General features: G+C 38.7%; 1 protein-coding gene across 6 annotated transcripts; it reads right to left on the reverse strand.

Annotated features, from left to right (window-relative positions):
- Positions 1 to 266: 266 nt before the first annotated feature.
- ZNF283 (zinc finger protein 283) lies at positions 267 to 16,158 on the reverse strand. 6 transcript variants are annotated; one of them, XM_027515576.1, is made up of 5 exons: positions 16,012 to 16,158; positions 14,541 to 14,599; positions 13,805 to 13,892; positions 11,375 to 11,501; positions 267 to 4,609 (listed from the first exon to the last, which is right to left on the reverse strand). In XM_027515576.1, exons 2-5 carry the CDS (start codon positions 14,552 to 14,554, stop codon positions 2,907 to 2,909), a joined length of 1,932 nt encoding a protein of 643 aa, XP_027371377.1. In that variant the 5' UTR covers positions 14,555 to 14,599; positions 16,012 to 16,158; the 3' UTR covers positions 267 to 2,906. The 6 variants fall into 6 exon arrangements, with proteins under 6 accessions (XP_027371377.1, XP_027371375.1, XP_027371380.1 ...); XM_027515574.1 differs by having other exon boundaries at positions 15,901 to 16,158; XM_027515579.1 differs by lacking the exon at positions 14,541 to 14,599 and having other exon boundaries at positions 16,012 to 16,157.
- Between the last annotated feature and the right edge of the window lie 4,528 nt (positions 16,159 to 20,686).

Here is a 20,686-nt window from a genome sequence, read left to right on the forward strand (position 1 = left end):
CAAAGAGTCAGAAAAATGATTAAGGACCTCCAATTCAAAACAAAACAATCCAATACAGTCATGCAATTTTAAAGAAGAGGTAATCGCAATACAAAAACAAAAAATATATTCTAAAAGAAAATCATCAGATAGTCTCACTCACAAGATGTAAAAATTCTAAATAGTAGAAAGTGAAATCAAGTAGTGCATCCAAAACACACACACACAGACACACACGCACACCAATGGCTAACCTGAGTATACCAGAAACAGGAAGAAGTCAAAGAGTCTGTCAGTATAAATAATTATCACAGTATAACAAATTAAATACAACTGCAGGAAGAGATGATAAAATGGCATTTGATAAAACTCAGGAGCCATGCCTACTTAGACACAACAAAGATATTTACTCATAAGAGAAAACATTAGAAGGCAACTGAGAGTACGATACTGTCATCCTGTCATAGCTAAACAATCAGACTTGGTGACTGAAATTTCCAACTTTATCGTCTCTTTTAGTTATGGTTGCACCTCCCAATGCAGTTTCACACTCTCAAGATGTTATATAAGTCATGAGAATTAGTATTTCCATAATGAAGTTTGAGATACGCCAACTTAAACACAGTTGAACAATTTTCTTCACTACTCTTTAGTCTTTTGATAAGCTGATAAGGTACTTTAGGTAGTTCCTTAAGAGGGTATTTTATTATTTTTTTTAAGAGGGTATTTTAGAAGATGCTGCTTCATAAGCTTCTTTAATCAGAGAATTAATTTCCTTTGTTCCTCAAGTACTATTAAGCACTGGTGACTTCTGAGACCTATTCAGAAATGGTAGGATAAGGTGCTATCGCCATATCGCCATATCGCCTAGTTAACATGTAAATATGGTACCCAGGAGGAGTAAAATACTAACTGGTGATGATATATTTTGTATTACATTTGTATTACATTTGTATTACATTTGATTATTACAATTATGCAGAATAATGCTGTCAACCACTAGACCATAAACGACTGAACAGAGATACCATGGATGGCCTATCTGCAAAAATGGACAGAGAAGTGAGGTGCAGATTAAAACAATGACCAAGATAAACCACAGACATTTGTCAGTCCAGTTCTTATGTAACTGATTTTTTGGAAATCAGTCATTTTTAAAGGGTCAAATTCTGAGTATATAAACATTCTTTTATTTCATCATAACTAATATACTTTCATGTCGGCACTAAATCATAACAGCCACCCAGATGAAAATGAAAAGTCACCAATTTTGAGATGCATTCTGATTTACAAATATTAAATTCTTCTTAGAATTAAGTCATTGCATGTAATTTCCTACTCTAAAAGTCACACAAATCTAAGATGAACTATCAGAATGAATTAAACTTATACTGATTCTTTTTTTTTTTTTTTTGTCAGTTAGCCTATATTTCCATTTAAACCAGAAAATTTGGGGCTTGGATATTTTTATCTCTATTAAATTATTTCATATAATTTCATAAAAATTATTTTCTATTGTGCAATCTTACATCTGGATTCTGCTTACTGGCATTTTAATTAAAAATTGTGCATTTACCTGGGTCAGGAAGTTCCCCTGGAGGAGGGCATGGCAACCCATTCCAGTATTCTTGCCTGGAGAATCTCCATGGACAGAGGAGCCTGTCGGGCTATAGTCCATGAGTTCACAAAGAGTCAGACATGACAAGCAACTGAACAGGCATGCACGGAAATTCAATTAATCTAGCTTTTGCTTTTTAGAGGCTATCTCCATTTAGTTTTGTTACTAGATATATATGTTATCCAGATGAGATAGTAAAAAAAATTTTTTTTCCTCTTGAAATTGATACCTAAGAAGATGACAATTTCCAACTATTGTTTCTAAAAAAGAGATCTTGGAGCAATTTTTTTCAGTCTTTTCCTTTGCTTATTGATCCAAATATGTTTAAATAGATTGTGTTGCCTTAAATAAAAAAAGAAAAACTCCATATCTCTAATTATATCTTTTCTTATTAATGATTCTACAATGTTGCCAACTTTCTTGACTTTTCCTTATTCAGATTTACCAAAGTCTGATGAAGTATACATCATACATATCTTATGAAGTATTAAGTATTCTGCTACTCTAATCATTGTCTGACGAGTGAAGAATTCTTATTCTAATTAAGTTACTTTGTAACTTGTCTCCTGTTTTAAAGTATGAATGTTGTCTCTCAACTTAGAGAGGGAAGGACAAACTTTTCATTTTTAATTTCCAATCATTCATTGACTGATACTTTTGTAAAATATAATGTTATGGCAATATCAAATTTCTATGAAAGTTTCCAAACATTTACTCTCACTTTCTGCATTTATCTCATGATTGACAGGCAATGATTTTATAGACTGGCAGAACGTCTCTGGACAATAGCTGGAGTAGCACTTGTATAAAAGCCTTCCTACAATTCTAATTCAAATGGCTTCTCATTAGGATGAATTCCCTGATGTATTTTAAGATGTTTACCATGATTACAAGGCTTCCCTTACTCCTCAAATTCACAGGATTTCACAGCAGTATGAATTCTCTGATATGCAAGAACCAAACTAAATTTAAAATCTTCCCAAATCCCTTTAACAGTTTCTGATGAGCATAATTTTTCCAACGCTTATGAGACTTTGTATTATGAATTAAAGATCTTTACACATTTCCTACATTTAAATGGCTTCACATCAGTATAGATGTTCAAGATCATACAGAAGCCGAAAGGCCTTTTCATAGTCCTCATTTTCAAAATATTCCTCACTAATATGAATTTTCTGCTATCAGTTATCCATACAGTTTAGGGTTTTTCACATTCCCTACATTCAAAAGGTTTCTCAAGAGTAAGACTTCTCACATTAAGTAAGTTGTTTATACACATACACAAACACATTCTTTCACATTTCTTCAGTCATAAAGTTTCACCAGCATCAACTGCCCCATTTGAATAGGCTGTCCATATAAAGGCTTCCCCATACTCTTTGTATTTGTAGGGTTTATCATTATTACTAATTCTCTCATGTTGAACATGGCTTACGCCACAGGTAAAGGTCTTCCCAAATTCCTTACATTGATAAGGTTTCTCACCAGTATGAAATCTCTGATGAACACTAAGTTGATAGTCACTATTGAAGACCTTCCCACAGTCTCTACATTCATAGTATTTCTCACCAGTATGAACTCTCTCATGTTTAACAAGGCTTGAACCCCAACTAAAGGCCTTCCCACATTCCTTACATTTAAAAGGTTTCTCACCAGTATGGATTTTCTGATGTTGAGTAAGGTGATAGCCACGACTAAAGGTCTTTCCACATTCTTTACATTCATAGGGTTTCTCACCAGTATGGATTCTCTCATGTTGAACCAGACTTGAGCCACAATTAAAGGCCTTCCCACATGCCTTACATTTATAGGGTTTCTCACCAGTATGAAATATCTGATGTCGAGTAAGTTGATAGCCACTACCAAAGGTTTTTCCACATTCTTTACATTCATAAGATTTCTCACCAGAATGAACTCTCTCGTGTTTAACGAGGCTTGAACCCCAACTGAAAGCCTTCCCACATTCCTTACATTCAAAAGGTTTTTCACCAGTATGGATTTTCTGATGTTGAGTAAGGTGATAGCCACGACTAAAGGCCTTTCCACATTCTTTACATTCATAGGGTTTCTCACCAGTATGGATTCTCTCATGTTGAACCAGACTAGAGCCACAATTAAAGGTCTTCCCACATTCCTTACATTCGTAGGGTTTCTTGCCAGTATGAAATATCTGATGTCGAGTAAGTTGATAGCCCCAACAAAAACCCCTTCCACAAATTTTACATACATAAGGTTTCTTACCAGTATGGATTTTATGATGCTGAGTAAGTTGATAGCCACGACTGAAGGCCTTCCCACATTCTTTACATTTATAAGGTTTCTCACCTGTATGAATTATCTCATGTTTAGCAAGGCTTGAGCCCCAAAAAAAGGCCTTCCCACATTCTTTACATTCATAAGATTTCACACCAATATGAATTTTCTGATGTTGAGTAAGGTGATAGCCACGACTAAAGGCCTTCCCACATTCTTTACATTCATAGGGTTTCTCACCAGTATGAATTCTCTCATGTTTAACAAGGCTTGATCCCCAACTAAAGGTCTTCCCACATTCCTTACATTCATAAGGTTTCTCACCAGTATGAAATCTCTGATGCACAGTGAGTTGATAGGCACTTAAAAAGTCCTTCCCACATTCTTTACATTCAAAATGTTTTTTAGCCATATGAATTCTCTCATGTTGAACAAGTTTTGAGCCATGTCTGTAAGCCTTCCCACATTCCTTACAAATGTAAGGTTTTTCTTGATTAGGAGTTCTTTGATGTGCAATAAGAGATTCATGCTTTTTGTAAGTGGGCATTTTTTCATAGCTGATTATCACTTGACTGAATAATCTCTCTTGGTGTCCCTGGAGCCCCTTGAATCTGCTCTTACACTTCCAGTTATTTTTGAAAATGGATGCCTCGAGCTCAATGGTTTTACTTCTTTCCTTTATCTTCCACTGGGAAAAATTTATTTCAAAAATGTCCTTTTTTGATAATGTATTTTTTGTCTCATATGTCGACTCCAAATCTGAAAGAAAACAAGAAAACCACAACATTTTATTTCCTTTGCCAGAAAAAAAGTCCTTTATACTAGAACTAAAGACAAATTGAAAATAATACTCATAAGTGAACTGCATCAGGAGACTTAGTAAATTCCTAAGCACAAGCCTCTCTCCTGTCCAACAACAAATTCAGTTGTGATTTTTCAGCTCTTGTGATCTCATTGTTCTTTTTTTTTGGGGGGGGGGTGCTTTTTTTTTTAATTTATTTTTATTAAAGGATAATTGTTTTACAGAATTTTTTTGTTTTCTGTCATTATCATGTTCTGATTTGACAGTTTTCTGGAGGATTCCACAAAGGTCATTTTAACAAGTTCCTCATCATCTTCCTTTGTAAAGTCTCTTAAACTAAAATGTGCCCTTCCACCAATCAAGTCACTGGGCAAAGGATATTAGGATCTGAATTCAGGGCTGCTAAGGTGAGTGGAATTTGTGATTCAAGGTTTATCAAAGGAGAAGCCATGCAAAGGAGCCCCAGGAACCTATGCAGGGGTTCTTCCTTGGATCTGTAACCAAATATTATGCATTCACAAGGTGCCTGGGGTATTGACTACAACCAGAGATTCTAGAAGTTGCACACTGGAAGTCAACCCAGTTCAAATGGAAAGACCTCAATGAACACTCCCAAGCATCTACTTTGAGGTCTCTGAAAGACCATATACTGAAAGTAAGAACCATACCCTGGAGCAATAGTTCTCAAACTTTTTGGTCTCAGTAGACTCTTATACTCTTCAATATTGGTGAATCCCTTGCTTGCGCATGTGTAAGTATATCTGAAATACAAAGTATACAAATCTAGTGTTTTTGCCTATTGGTGATTGTATAATACCTTGGTAAGCTAATAAATGTTGGATGAGTACTGTGGAAATGATTGTGGGAAGCAATTTTAATCAACAATAATTGGGCACAGGCCTAAACTGCACTGACTATTGCTATTTTATTTAATAATTTCTTATTGTTTTATATACAATAACATTTGGATGTGAAGACTGTGTGTATATCCAAAAGGAAGCCAGTATTTAAACTGACCAACCTAATATTACAATTACTTTGAGATGACCAAATGTAAACTAAAAGGAGTGCACTTATTTACAACTTAGCCTCAATAAGTAGTTCAACAAATAAGAATTGAGCTTCCATTATAATTACTTGGTATTTGAATGTTTTTGTTTAAGGCTCAACAGTGATAGTAAATGAACAGAAGTTTAGCTTCTTTTTAGATATTAAAAAAAAAAAAAAGCATTGAGGACCCAAAAGAGCTTTTGTTTATGTAGGCTATATCTTTTGAAATTAACCATATTAGAAATTAAAACTGAGAAATTAAAAGTTATTAATTTATTTAAAAATGATAAATCATTAATGTTAAATAACACATTTTATGAAAAGTAACCATATTTGGAAGAAAAATTCCAAAACAAAAAATTAATGAATAACTTCTTAAAATATTTTGTAAGTCTCTTTAATATCTGGCTTAACAGAGGACAACTGGATTCTTTTGCATTCAAACTGTGGCAATGCTATTTTGGTTGAAGAAATAGCACTGAAGAAAATAGCATATGAAGAAAATCCAGGCTCTAACAGATATATAATTATAAAATAGCAGAATATTCTATGAGCTTGTTTAGGTAATAGTGGATGCTATTCTTTGATACAGTAAAACATGAGAAGTGATGGTTTCTTAAAAGGTTAGTTCCAAGGTGGAGTATGCAACCATACCCATGAACTTTTCATATTATGTTACAGAATCCATTACACTTTAGATGATTTTCTTTTATCCATGCATAATTCTGTAATATCATGCACTGGTCATTTGAAAAATACTGGTTCACTGAATTCTGCAGATATTTGAAATGCTGACGTATTTCATTACATAATATCGAAGAAAACCATAAGTTAAAAATACATCTACCTCACCAGAAAAATATTTACTAGGAAGCTGTAAAGTTCAAAATAATGGATATAAGCTTCACACAATTCTAATTTTTACTTGAAAGTTTAAATTTTATCATTGGCAATAAATACTCTTAGTTGTTCTTAAAGTGACATGCTCATTTAGAAGAAAATGTTTTCCAACTACTCAAGCCTTCAACCATAGTGTGCCTGTCAGTCATTCTTTCAAGGAAAAAAAAGGGGTGTTCCATGAAAAAAGCAGCTAGTTTAACTCATAATTCAAACAATGACACAGGCAGTTTCCTGCAAGGTAACCACTACACTTCAGTATACAGCAGAAGAGCTTAATGAAGACTTTCCATCTCATCACACATAATATTTTCAAAACGCATCCTCAAGGATCAGTTTTTAATAAAATGAGGCCCAGAGCAGGATCTGAAGGTCAGCCAGCATGAGGACAGTCACAATGTAAAAAGGTTTTCTCATGTCAGGAGTCAGAATGCAAGCAAGGTAAGGACAAGTGTTCATGTGCTGAGTGACTTGGCATGGGTTGTCACAGTCCAAGTGGGATAAGAAAGGCAATCACGTGATCAAGGTGGTGGTGGCAGTGGTAACAGAAGACTGGTTAGTCACAGAGAGTTTGATCAAATAAATACAGTCATCCCTTGGTGGTATCTTGGGGGATTGGTTCCAGAACCCACCTCAGGTACCCAAGGATGCAAAGTCCCATAGTTGGCCCTCCTTTTCCATGGGTGTAGAACCTGTGGAAACGGAGTCTACTGTATATTTCTTGACAAAAATCTGCATATAAGTGGACCTTCATGGTTCAAACCCATGTTGTTCAAGGGTCAACTATAAATAGAGTAAGAATAATGGAACCCATGTTTTTCATTGTCAGAAAAGGGAGTTAGAAATATGGAAGGTGAATAAGCTGAAATGAAACCTGTAGTGTTGAAAAGGAACTGGAGACATCTGTGTGAACTCATGGGATAGATGTAAATGTGTGTACATACATGCATGCTGCATATAAACATATTCTCTTCCTACTCTGTTCACTGAGAGGGCCTAGGGACAGCCATTCCCCAGCAGCAATGAGCAAATCTAGCACTCAGATTCTGGCTTCTAAATACCATACTCAACTAAAAGGAACCAGGGCACCTTGAAGAAAAGGCTGACTTTAGGGCTGGAACATGGAGTTATGTCAGAAAATAAGGTGTTCTAAGTGTGATGGAGACATGCCAAAGGACACAGAAGCTACTATTTAGAGGGTTCCCACCCACCTCTGGAACCAGCTCATATATTTTGAGCTTCAAAATAAATAATGGGAAGAACAAATTACAACCTACTGACTAGAAATCCAACATATGAATAAACCGAAAGTTTGAAGAGGAATACAACATTTAATAGCCTCAAAGTTCCTCCTCATAAAAGTCTCATTAAAGGGGTTAATTTCCAAAATATACAAACAGCTCATACAACTCAATAAAAACAAACAACCCAATCAAAAAATAGGCACAAGATCTAAATAGACATTTCTCCAAAGAACACATACAGATAGCCAACAGGGACATAAAAAAATGCTCTACATCACTAATTACTACAGAAATGCACAACAAAACTGCACTGAGGCACCCCTTCATACCAGTCAGAATGGCCACCATAAAAGTCTATAAGTAATAAATGCTGGAGACAGTGTGGAGAAAAGGGAACCCTCATACACTGTTGGTGGGAATATAAAATGGTACAGTCACTACAGAGAACAAAAACAGAGGTTCCTTAAAAAAAATAAAAATAGAGCAATTATTATTATTCAGTAATCCCACTCCTGGGCATATATCTTGAAAAGACAAAAACTCTAATTCAAAAAGATACATGTACCCCATGTGCATAGCAGCATTATTTATAATAGCCAAGACATGGAAACAACCCAAATGCCCATCAATAGACAACTGGTTTAAGAGAATATGATATATATACACACAATGGAATATTACTTAGCCATAAAAAGGAATGAAATATTGTCATTTCCAGCAACATGGATGGTGCTAGAGAATATCATACTAAGTAAAGTAAGTCAAACAGAGGAAGACAAATATTATATGACATCACTTATATGTGGAATCTAAGAAATAATACAAATGAATCTATATACAAAACAGAAACAGAGACATAGAAAAGAAACTTATGGTTACCAAAGGGGAAAGTCAGGGGAGGAAGAAATTAAGAGTATGGGATTAACAAAACTACTATACACAGAATAGAAAAACAATAAGCGTTTACTGTATAGCACAGGGAACTATAGTCAATATCTTGTAATAACCTATAATGGAACACAATCTGAAATATATATATATATATACACACACATATATATGTATAACTTAATCACTTTGCTATATACTTGAAACATAATATTGTAAATTTTTATTCAAGAAATAAGGAATGTAAATCAAGAAAAGATGAATGGTTTCAGACTGAAACTAAACAATCCAAATTCCTATGAAAACAACAACACAACTGTATATTATCTAACCCGTGTTTATCTCCAGGGCCAGTACACACTCCTTTACTAACTCTACCCTTCTTAGAGTTCTTCCAATAAAGTTCCTTACCACCTTCAGGACCTTTGCCCTTCAGTTCACAGGTATTCATATAACCTGATTCTAGACCTCACATTTCTATTCAAAAAAGCTTTCCCTGACCCCCTTATCTGAATTAGCTGTATCAGTTCCCATCATTTTCTGTTCTCTTATGCTGCCTGCCTCTCATGAACATGTTTCATTACATGATACTATTTATCTATTTATTTATGTTTCTCCCCAATGACACAAAGTACACAAGAATGAGCAAGTTATCAATCTTGTTCCTGATGGTATTAATAGTGCCCAGTATGCAGCCTGGCTAGGAGTAGGAACTCCAAATATGTGGTGAATTGATGAACGAGTATGTGTATTCATTCACATACACAAATGCAAAACAGCTGGAAAATAGCTATATCCAACATATAAGTAAAATAGTTCCAACAAGAACAAAAAAGAATTCCTCACTGAAATGGGAGGGAAATAGAAGAAGAGAAACAAGGAGTCTCAGAAATGAGATCAGGATGAAGTTTCTCTGGTAGCTCAAACTGAGATCTCTATCTTCTCCCAGGTGTCAGGCCTTCACTCCACAGGCCTTGGTCCTTCATAAGGAACTTCCAAACACCATCCCAGCTGTTCCCTTTCTCCTCCTGTGTGACCTGTGAGGTTGTTCCCTGGGCTGATGGCTCCCTCCTGCCTTTGCCTTCCTGGGATCTAACTTCTTGCACCTCCTCACATCCCCAGCAATTATCCAGGGCTCTTCTTGCTCCAATAATGCTGCTATATCTGGCTTAGAAATGGAGTGTCTGCTTGCAGGAAAAGAAATCTCAAATGGTGCAGAGATTTTTTTGTTTTGTTTTTTTAATTATAAGTGCAAAACATTTGGTTAAATTTGCAATAAAGGTAAAAATAATATTGACAAAGACTCCAGAGAAGAGCGAAACAGTGGGAATGAACATGAGATCATATAAAGTAGAAAAATGACCTTGTTTTAGGCTCATTCAGGTTCTACCTCTTTTGAGCAAACAGAACACATAATGGTGATTTTAAAACACAGATTCTAGAGCCAGACTTCTTAGGTTCAACTGTTGCCACTCTGTCCCCACCAGCTGTGTGACCTTGGGAGGTCATTTAAACTGTGTATGTGCCTCAGTAATCTCATCTATAAAAAGGGTTAAAAATAGTACCTACCTCATGGGGATGTTGTAAAAGTTAAAAACATTCATGTATTTGCTCTGCTCAGTACAGGGCCTGGTTTTTAGTAAGCATAATGTTAACTATTAATGTTATTATTGTTACTGTTGTTATTTTGCTAAGGTGAAAACAAGTTTTGTGAGACATTTCTAGGATTTAACTCAGTGTAGGATTTAACTTTGTCAAGTGCAAAGTTCAGATTGTAATTTTCAACTTCAAATATGTTGGAAGTAAAGGAACATGTTCACTTAGCATGCAATGAATTTCTGTTCATTCAATCCACCACTCTATTAAAGTAGAGAGGTTCTTCTGAGAGCCACAGTGTATCAGGATTTTGTTTCTAGCTGTACTTCCCATATGTGGGTCAGAACATAACAAAGGGGAGCAATTCTTTAAGGTGAATAAAAATCACCAGGGACCATAAGTAAATACAGATGCTGGAGTAGGACCTGACAAGGTGCAATTTCTAACAAACCCTGGAAGAAGTTGATGATAGGTGTTTGTGTAACACTTAAAAATAAAAAAGTTAAAACCCCACGTAAACCAAATCATGGCTTCTAATCACTGAGAGAACAATCCACATTATTCCCCGAAACCAACACCACAGCCTGTCACCTAGGCTCTTCCTGTCTCCCTCACTCACTTCTGGGTACTCTCTCTTTCACTAACTCTCTTCTGGCCTTTCTATGGTCCCTCACACAAAAGAACCACACTATGACTAGCAAGGACAGAGATCACCTGTAGAAATGCTGACGTTAAACACAGCATGAAATGTGGTTTCTCTGACAGTAGTTATGAAATAAACATATGCCCCATAATACAAATCCAGCTCCTTGGTCATTGAAGAGATGCCACTGCAGAAAAGGCCAGAGGAGGGTTGAAGCTCCCTGAGGGATGGGATGATCAAGGTGCTCAATGAACCCACTTCTAAGCCAATGAATACCAACGCATTATTTTGAGAACATGAAGGTGAAATTCACCTGATTTCTTCAAAAAGAGCCCTGTAATTCCCAGTGGAGAAAGCTGATGTTGCAGATAGAAAAGTAAATTATTTCAGGCATATGACCTTACCCAGTGAGACCAAGTTGCTGTAGTTCTCCAACATCACATCCACATACAAGTCCCTCTGAGCAGGGTCCAGAAATTCCCACTCCTCCTGAGAGAAGTCAATGGCCACATCCCTGAATGTCACCATGCCCTAAAACCAAAAACCCACTCATTACTTGTGAAATTAAAGAAATTAAAAAAATATTCCCAAGAGGAAAAAAGAGAGGAGTATGAAGGATAACCTATAAGAAGAGAAAAATATAGCAACCAAGTCAGCTGAAAGCCTGTGAAACAGATGGGTAGGAAAAAGTAAGGAAATTAGTATGATTAAAGCAGAGTGTCTACACGTTCAAAAAGAAACCTGTTATCGCAGAAAGAACTTCCTGTATACTGTTGAGATAATTCACCTTCCCAGATCTGTCTGATATGCATAAAATAATCCTAGTTTCTCCTCTATTAAATAAAAAGTGTGTTGTGGGAAGGGACAGGGATGTTTATGGGTGTGTATACATACATACAACCTGCTATGTGCCCACTTCATAAATTCTTTATATATAGGAATTGCTACACCATCTTGTCCCTTTAAAAAAATATGAAAAAAAAACCACTTTTCCCAAATGTACTATAAAATCTCTTATTTTAGAAAAATGATTTCCATTAAATTAAAGATTACCGTTAAACCTCAAGTGAATCATTCTCTTAGATTATATCATAGGCATTTTCCTTTTTCTTCTTATATTAATTTTTTACTGAAGTATAGTTGATTTATAATATTGTGCTAGTTTCAGGTATTGGAGAAGGCAATGGCACCCCACTCCAGTACTCTTGCCTGGAAAATCCCATGGATGGAGGAGCCTGGTAGGCTGCAGTCCATGGGGTCGCCAAGAGTCAGACACGACTGAGCGACTTCACTTTCACTTTTCCTTTCATGCATTGGAGAAGGAAATGGCAACCCACTCCAGTGTTCTTGCCTGGAGAATCCCAGGGATGGGGGAGCCTGGTGGGCTGCCGTCTATGGGGTCGCACAGAGTCAGACACGGCTGAAGTGACAGCAGCAACAGCAGCAGTTTCAGGTATATAGCACACGGATTTCAGATTCTTTTCCCTTATAGGTAATTATAAAATACTGAGTATAGTTCCCTGTGGTTAGCATTTTTTTCTTATTATGATGAATTTAATACATAAAACATTTTTATTAGATGCAACTCAGTTCATCATATGAATGTACAAGATTAATAACTATTACACATTTAGGGTGAACAAAACTTTTAAAGAGTTTCTTAATTCCAGGAGTCTGTTATCATCCAGTATTTAAGAATCTGGATCCTCTTCTTATGTGGTACCATCAACCATCCATCGCTTAACACATTCCTTGTTCTCGAGTTGGAAGATACGGATAGAAGATCATGACATGACACAGATGTCACAACCTGGTCAATAACAAAATGGACTTTGACACTGGTGTTTATTGATAAGGGAATCCCTGGAAAGAACCACTTACTCCCCACTCTAATCCTGAAAGTTCACAAAACATGTGATCTCATACAAACTGAAGCTGAAACTAAGAAATCCTATATTCTATGTTATCTTTCTGGAAAACTCAGGTCTGTGTAGATGTTCCAAGTTTTCCTGTGTGATCCAAAGGAACCCTCATCACTAACTCATCACACCACAGACCTGTCATGGGAATGAGAAACCCTAATAAGGGAAACGGGGCAGCCCTGGCTGAACGAAGATGGAAGTAATAACAAAAGGCAAGACTTAAGACAGCCTGATATGGATCTGTGCCAGTTAAACACCAAAGCTCTACCAGAGAATACACAATTGAAACTCTTCCCATGGGTGACCATTCAGCTGGCTAAGGGCAGAGCACCCTGACCCGCTTCTTTGATAGCTGTATATTAGCCTGAAAAAGGAAAACTATTGAGGAAACTTTATCCTTTTTTTTTTCTAGATAGAACATGAATTAATCAGCATCTTGGCTTGCAAAAGGAAAACTGGTGCTTTCCAAAGGTCTTAAGTCTTCATTCTCTCCTCTTTCCTCCTCTTATATGAATCCTCTTCATGCCTTTGAAAGATGATGAACTCAACCTACTGTTGGTTTTCCTAGTATATAAATAAAAGCGAACTGATTGTTCAGTATATTTCTTTGTGTTATTCTTGGACAGATGCTCAAATATTTCCCTTAGAGGACTCCATCCCTTCACTGCTCTTGATGGAAGACTGAGCCACAGGAGATGTTGAGTTAAGTGGTTGATGAATACGATGGTGCTGATTGGAAATGGCACAGAGGGCAGACGCTGGGATATTTGGCATCATCCTTTACTGGAACAGGAAGAACTGAGAAGGAGGTTCAAGGAGGGGGTTCTGTTAAGTAGAAAGCTTTAGGGTAATTCAGGAAAAGATCCACATGACCTAAACATCACAACATGTCAAGGAGAAAGACCAACTTACGTCAGTCATGGTTCTAGAATCCCAGGAACTAATTAGTGCTCCATAGAGTTCCTCTATTGGTGAAGCACAGAGTCCAGAAAAGCCAGAGCTGCAGAAGGAAAAAGAAGCTTTAGTCCAGGTGTGCTGAAGTGAGCCTGTCCTGACTTAAACAACTGAATAAAAAGACATCAAAATAATAAGAATGATTAACTCTATGGGATATAATTTTAACTTCCTTTTCTATACATTTCCCAGATTGGTGAATGTTTTGCAACAAACCTGTGTTAACTCTGAAATCAGAAAAATAAAAGTGAAAGTTGCTCAGTCGTGTCCAATTCTTTGCGATCCCATGGACTGTAGTCTGCCAGGCTCCTCTGTCCGTGGAATTCTTCAGGCACAAATACTGGAGTGGGTAGCTGTTCCATTCTCCAGGGGATCTTTCCAACCCAGGGACTGAACCCAGGTCTCCCACATTGCAGGCAGATTCTTTTCCATCTTGAGCTACCAGCGAAGCCCAAGAATACTGGAGTGAGCAGCCTATCCCTTCGCCAGGAAGTTTCCTGACCCAGGAGTCAAACTGGGGTCTCCTGAATTGCAGGTGAATTTTTACCAGCTGAGCTACCAGGGAAGCCCAATTAGAAAAATAAAGATATTTCCAAATGTAAAAAATTGAGTGATAGGGAATTCAGTCATGAAGAAAAATGAACCAACAGGCCCAACACTGAAAATCAGTGGGTCTGAAACAAATGACACCTACCAGCTCCTCAACATCTTGTAGCTGTAGCACAGTGAGACACTTTCACTGTCAAGATTCTCCTGTGAACGAACACAAATTATTTTTTCCCTTCAAAGTCAGAGCAGGGAAATCTACACACATAAACACAACAATATTTCCTACAGAGTAGATACCTAACCAGTGTGGCTACACCATTCTCATTCTTCACTGAATGGTCAATTTAAAACATTTGGATATAATCCTTGAAAAATGCCTTCCAATGCATTCGAGGATTTGAACAATTTGCCATATGAACAGATGGCTACTGACTGAGGAGAAGGACAATAGGGGGTCTCTGGGGAGAGGGCTGCATCAGCGTGGTGGGTCATTCACCAGAAGGCCCAGGACAGACACTACTAATGGAGATACTTAACGTCAAGGAAAACAAAAATTCTCATAATTATAAACAAAGGTGGGACTTCCCTGGCAGTCCAGTGGTTAGGACTTCACCTTCCAATCCAGGGAGTGTGAGCTCGATCCCTCTGGCCAAAAAAACCAAAACATATAACAGGAGCAACGTTGTAACGAATTCAATAAAGACTTAAAAAAGAGAAGCAGAGAGAGATAAGAAACAAAGGGAACTATGAATTAAAAAAAGAAAGACAAATTCACCTGAACCTTGATTTCTAAGTATGCAACACAAAAATATGCAACAGTTCTTTCCTACTTCTCAGGGTCGTCTCAGAAACCCAGCAGCACCGGAGGTGGTGGAGGAGGTGGGGGTGAGGGGGTCGGTAGGGACGGCGAGAAGGGATGAGAAGAAATCGTGAGACACCAGAATTCCTTGGAACACAGACAGACCTAACTAAAAACAAACAAAACACTCTCCGGGGGCACATCTGCCGTCGTCCACACACAAACAAACGGAATTAAAGGGGAAGCTGCAACTCAGCTGAGAGCAATTCCTGGGGACAGAGGTCTGGTTGCACTGGTGCTGACACGTGAAGGTGGCCCCGCAAAGAGGAATCGTACACATCTTCCCAGGAGACTGTGATGAGGACGCTTCCAGATGTAAAACTGTAAAATTCTCAAGACTCGATCTGTGTCTTCTTGCCGGAAACACACATTCTAAGGCTTAATACAGGGCTTCTTTTCTTGTGGTCACTTAACTCAGGCAGCGACTGAGGGAACCTAGAGCGTCCGCCAAAGCAAACCACACGTACTAACAAGACCACGCACCTCGTCACTTTGTCACACAATCCCAATCTCGCACACCGTTAGGGAGACATACTCTGGCTCTGTCACGCCGTCTGTCACACACCATTTTTCTCAGACTCTCGCTCACACACCAGGCTTGAGGTTCCGGACACCACACAACCTGTCAGCCGCCGGGCCTTCTCACCTCGAGCGCCTCCCTCCCTCACTGCCGTTTCTGACAGGGCGCTGGAGAAGTCCGCTGAGCCCTCCCACCCTGACTGGGGGCTGACCACTTCCTCCAACTCGTCCAACTCACCACGCAGAGTCCAAAAATCTCGGAAACACCGGAAAGAGACCCAGAGACTGAGGTTAGTTTAGGCCCAGAGGTTCATGGGAAATAAGAGCCCGAAAATCCTCAGAGGCTCTAGCCCAGCACTTCGAAGCGCTCTCCGCAAACTCGCCCCGCCCGGAGAGGATTTGTGCCGAAAGACTTCTGGGAAATGTAGTCCAGGGCCAGCGAATCCCCCGGAAGATGGGAACCCGGACCTTCATCCCAGCATGCAACTTGGCTCAGCCTGTCAGGGGCGCCTTTTCTAAAGCCAATCTGAATTTCTGATCTTTGCCGGAGAGAGAAGAGTATTGGCCGAACCTAGTGGCTTCGTTGTCTTTGGTGTGGCTGAGGGAAAGTTAAGAAGTTGTCAATGAAGGTCGAGGAAGGCATTCTCAAGTCCAGGGCAGGTGGAGATGGGGGTTATGATAGCTTACCTTGAACGATGTCGGATTTGTGATCTCCGAAAAAGATTTAGTTTCAGGACCAGAGACCAGGCTTGATCATTCAAGAGCTTTTGTGTAGCAGAGTTTTATTAAAGTATGAAAAGGGACAGAGAAAGCTTCTGACATAGACATCAGAAAGTGGACGGAGAGTCCCCCCCTCGCTAGTCTTAGCAAGGGAGCTATATACTTTTTAAATTGGTCATGCAATAAATCAAAAGAATGTCTCAAGATTGTAAAGGTCTTACTAGGCCCACTCCCACAATTTGCATTTTAAGATGACAGGATTAGTTCAGTTCAGTTCAGTTGCTCAGTCGTGTCTGACTTATTGCAACTCCACAGACTGCAGCACACCAGGCCTTCCTGTCCATCACCGGCTCCTGGAGGTTACTCAAACTTATGTCCATTGAGTTGGTGATGCCACCCAAACATCTCATCCTCTGTCGTCCCCTTCTCCTCCTGCTTTGAATCTTTCCCAGCATCAGGGTCTTTTCAAATGAGTCAGTTCTTTGCATCAGGTGGCCAAAGTGTTGGAGTTCCAGCTTCAACATCAGTCCTTCCAATGAATATTCAGGACTGATTTCCTTTAGGATAGACTGGTTGGATCTCCTTGCAGTCCAACAGACTCTCAAGAGTCTTCTCCAACAACACAGTTCAAAAGCATCGATTCTTTGGCGCTCAGCTTTCTTTATAGTCCAATTCTCACATCCATACACAACTATTGGAAAAACCATAGCCTTGACTAGACACACCTTTGTTGGCAAAGTAATGTCTCTGCTTTTCATTATGCTATCTAGGTTGGTCATAAATTTCCTTCCAAGGAGCAAGCATCTTTTAATTTTATGGCTGCAGTCACCATCTGCAGTGATTTTGGAGCCCCCCAAAATAAAGTCTGTCACTGTTTCCACTGTTTATTTGCCATGAAGTGATGGGACCAGATGCCATGATCTTAGTTTTCTGAATGTTGAGCTTGAAGCCAATTTTTTCACTCTCCTCTTTCACTTTCATCAAGAGGCTCTTTGATTCTTCTTCGCTTTCTGCCATAAGGGTGGTGTCATCTGCATATCTAAGGTTATTGATATTTCTCCTGGCAATCTTGATTCCAGCCTGTGTTTCATCCAGCCTAGCATTTTTCATGAGGTACTCTGCATATAAGTTAAATAAGCAGGGTGACAATATACAGCCTTGACACACTCCTTTACCAATGTGGAACCAGTCTGTTATTCCATATCCAGTTCTAACTGTTGCTTCCTGACCTGCATACAGATTTCTCAAGAGGCAGGTCAAGTGGTCTGGTATTCCCATCTCTTTAAGAATTTTCCACAGTTTGTTGTGACCCACACAGTCAAGGGTTGTAACATAGTCAATAAAGCAGAAATAGATGTTTTTCTGGAACTCTCTTGCTTTTTCGATGATCCAATGGATGTTTGCAATTTGATCTCTGGTTCCTCTGCCTTTTCTAAAACCAGCTTGAACATCTGAAAATTTATGGTTCACATACTGTTGAAGCCTGGCTTGGAGAATTTTGAGCATGACTTTACTAGCGTGTGAGATGAGTGCACTCATGTGGTAGTTTGAGCATTCTTTGGCATTGCCTTTCTTTGGGATTGGAATGAAAACTGACCTTTTCCAGTCCTGTGGCCACTGCTGAGTTCCAAATTTGCTGGCATATTGAGTGCGGCACTTTCACAGCATCATCTTTTAGGATTTGAAATAGCTCAACTGGAATTCCATCACCTCCACCAGCCCTCCTAAGGCTCGCTTGACTTCGCATTCCAGGATGTCTGGCTCTAGGTGAGTGATCACACCATCGTGATTATCTGGGTCATGAAGATCTTTTTTGTATAGTTCTTCTGTGTATTCTTGCCACCTCGTCTTAATATCTTCTGCTTCTGTTAGGTCCCTACCATTTCTGTCCTTTGTGTGCCCATTTTTGCATAATATGTTCCCTTGGCATCTCTAATTTTCTTGAAGAGATCTCTAATCTTCCCATGCTATTGTGTTCCTCTATTTCTTTACATTGATCACTGAGGAAGGCTTTCTTATCTCTTCTTGCTATTCTTTGGAACTCTGCATTCAGATGCTTATAGCTTTCCTTTTCTCCTTTGCCTTTCACTTTTCTTTTCACAGCTATTTGTAAGGCCTCCTCAGACAACCATTTTGCCTGTCTGCATTTCTTTTTCTTGGGGATGGTCTTGATCTCTGCCTCCTGTACAATGTCACAAACCTCCATCCATAGTTCTCCAGGCACTCTGTCTATCAGATTGAATCCCTTGAATCTATTTGTCACTTCCACTATACAATCATAAGGGATTTGATTTAGGTCATGCCTGAATGGCCTAGTGGTTTTCCCTACTTTCTTCAGTTTAAGTCTGAATTTGGCAATAAGAAGTTCATGATCTGAGCCACAGTCAGTTCCCAGTCTTGTTTTTGCTGACTGTATAGAGCTTCTCCATCTTTGGCTGCAAAGAATATAATCAGTCTGATTTCGGTGTTGACCATCTGGTGATGTCCATGTGTAGAGTCTTCTCTTGTGTTGTTGGAAGAGGGTGTTTGCTATGACCAGTGCATTCTCTTGGCAAAACTCTATTAGCCTTTGCCCTGCTTCCTTCTGTACTTCAAGACCAAATTTGCCTGTTACTCTAGGTATTTCTTAACTTCCTACTTTTGCATTCCAGTCCCCTATAATGAAAAGGGCATCTTTTTGGGTGTTAGTTCTAGAAGATCTTGTAGGTCTTCATTAGAACTGTTCAACTTCAGCTTCTTCAGCATTACTAGTCAGGGCATAGACTTGGATTACTGATATTGAATGGTTTGTCTTGGAAATGAACAGAGATATAATATATATTTTAAGATGACAGGGTTAGTCAGAAGGTTCTCAAGAAGGAGAAATATGTCCACAAGCAGGATACATTGTTGTTATATTATCATTGGTACAGAGTTTAAGGCAGAACATATCCTTGAGCAAGATGAGTTGTTTTGTTGTGCAATCATCAGCTCTGGGCTTAAAGAACAAAATGTTTGTCCTTTTCTCCTCCTTGAGAACTCCAGACCCCTATCTCCTCCTCTGGGACCTCGGACTTCTTGTCAACCTACCTAGGAATTGATTCTCTCAGTTAGAGGGCTTAGGCCTCAGTGAGCTGAGGCATCTGGGGTAAAAGTTGTGGAAATGACCCTGAGCTGGGCCATGACGAGCTTGCCTGGGTATGAAAGACTGGAGCAGGGTCTGGCAGTTGAAAAGATGAGTGTGTATTGCCTTAGGTGAGCCTGTGGATGCAATTCGATGTCTGGAACACTGTAGCGTTGTTTATATTGATGGGATAGTTTCTGCAAATGTGAATCTCTGTTTCCTAGGCTTCCCTGGTGGCTCAGCTGGTAAAGAATCTCCCTGCAATGTGGGAGACCTGGGTTCGATCCCTGGGTTGGGAAGATCCCCTGGAGAAGGGAATGGCTACCCACTCCAGTATTCTTGCCTGGAGAATTCCATGGACTGTATACTCCATGGGGTCGCAAAGAGTTGGACACAACTGAGCAACTTTCACTTTCAAGGCAGTTTGTATTAAAGATTATATGCCACTGTTGGGAAGCAACAATAAATGGTCATGAATGGATGTGACCATGGGGACCTGTGAGAAGAACAGAGACTTGAGGTCTGTGTCTTTGTGTATTTCTATTAATGTCAGTAACTGAACATGACAGTATTTGTGAGATGTTTTTTCTGATAGGTTTTTCTTTTGTGTGTGTACCATGGTGATTGTGAAAATGGGACACTGTCCAGCTGGAATTGAAAAACAGTACAATGTTATCTAACTTGGCATGTTAGTTTTTTAGTTTGATTATCTACCAACCACTATATGTGCCTGGGAAATTATGACTGTGTGTTTTGATAGTGAATGACGTGACTGAGCAGGACAATAATCCAGTTTCATTACCTCGAAAATAGAATAGTGTCATTTCATCTTGTTGGAGAATCAAATTTAATATGCAGAAAAAGACTTGAAATTTATCTGCCAAAAGATTTGGGTATTTTATAATGAATCAAAGATGTTTTATGGGAAAGAATGCAAATCAGCATAACCTTGAAAAATAAAAAAGAAATCAAAGTAACAGCCAGTCACGGAATGGCTGAGGTAGGCTTCCACTCTTCTATGATGTTAAGGAAACTTGAGCAAATGATTTTGAAAACCATGGACTAAAGAAATAAATTCCCACTGGTAGGG

Source organism: Bos indicus x Bos taurus, chromosome 18, assembly GCF_003369695.1.
Source record: "Bos indicus x Bos taurus breed Angus x Brahman F1 hybrid chromosome 18, Bos_hybrid_MaternalHap_v2.0, whole genome shotgun sequence".
Taxonomy (NCBI): Eukaryota; Metazoa; Chordata; class Mammalia; order Artiodactyla; family Bovidae; genus Bos; species Bos indicus x Bos taurus.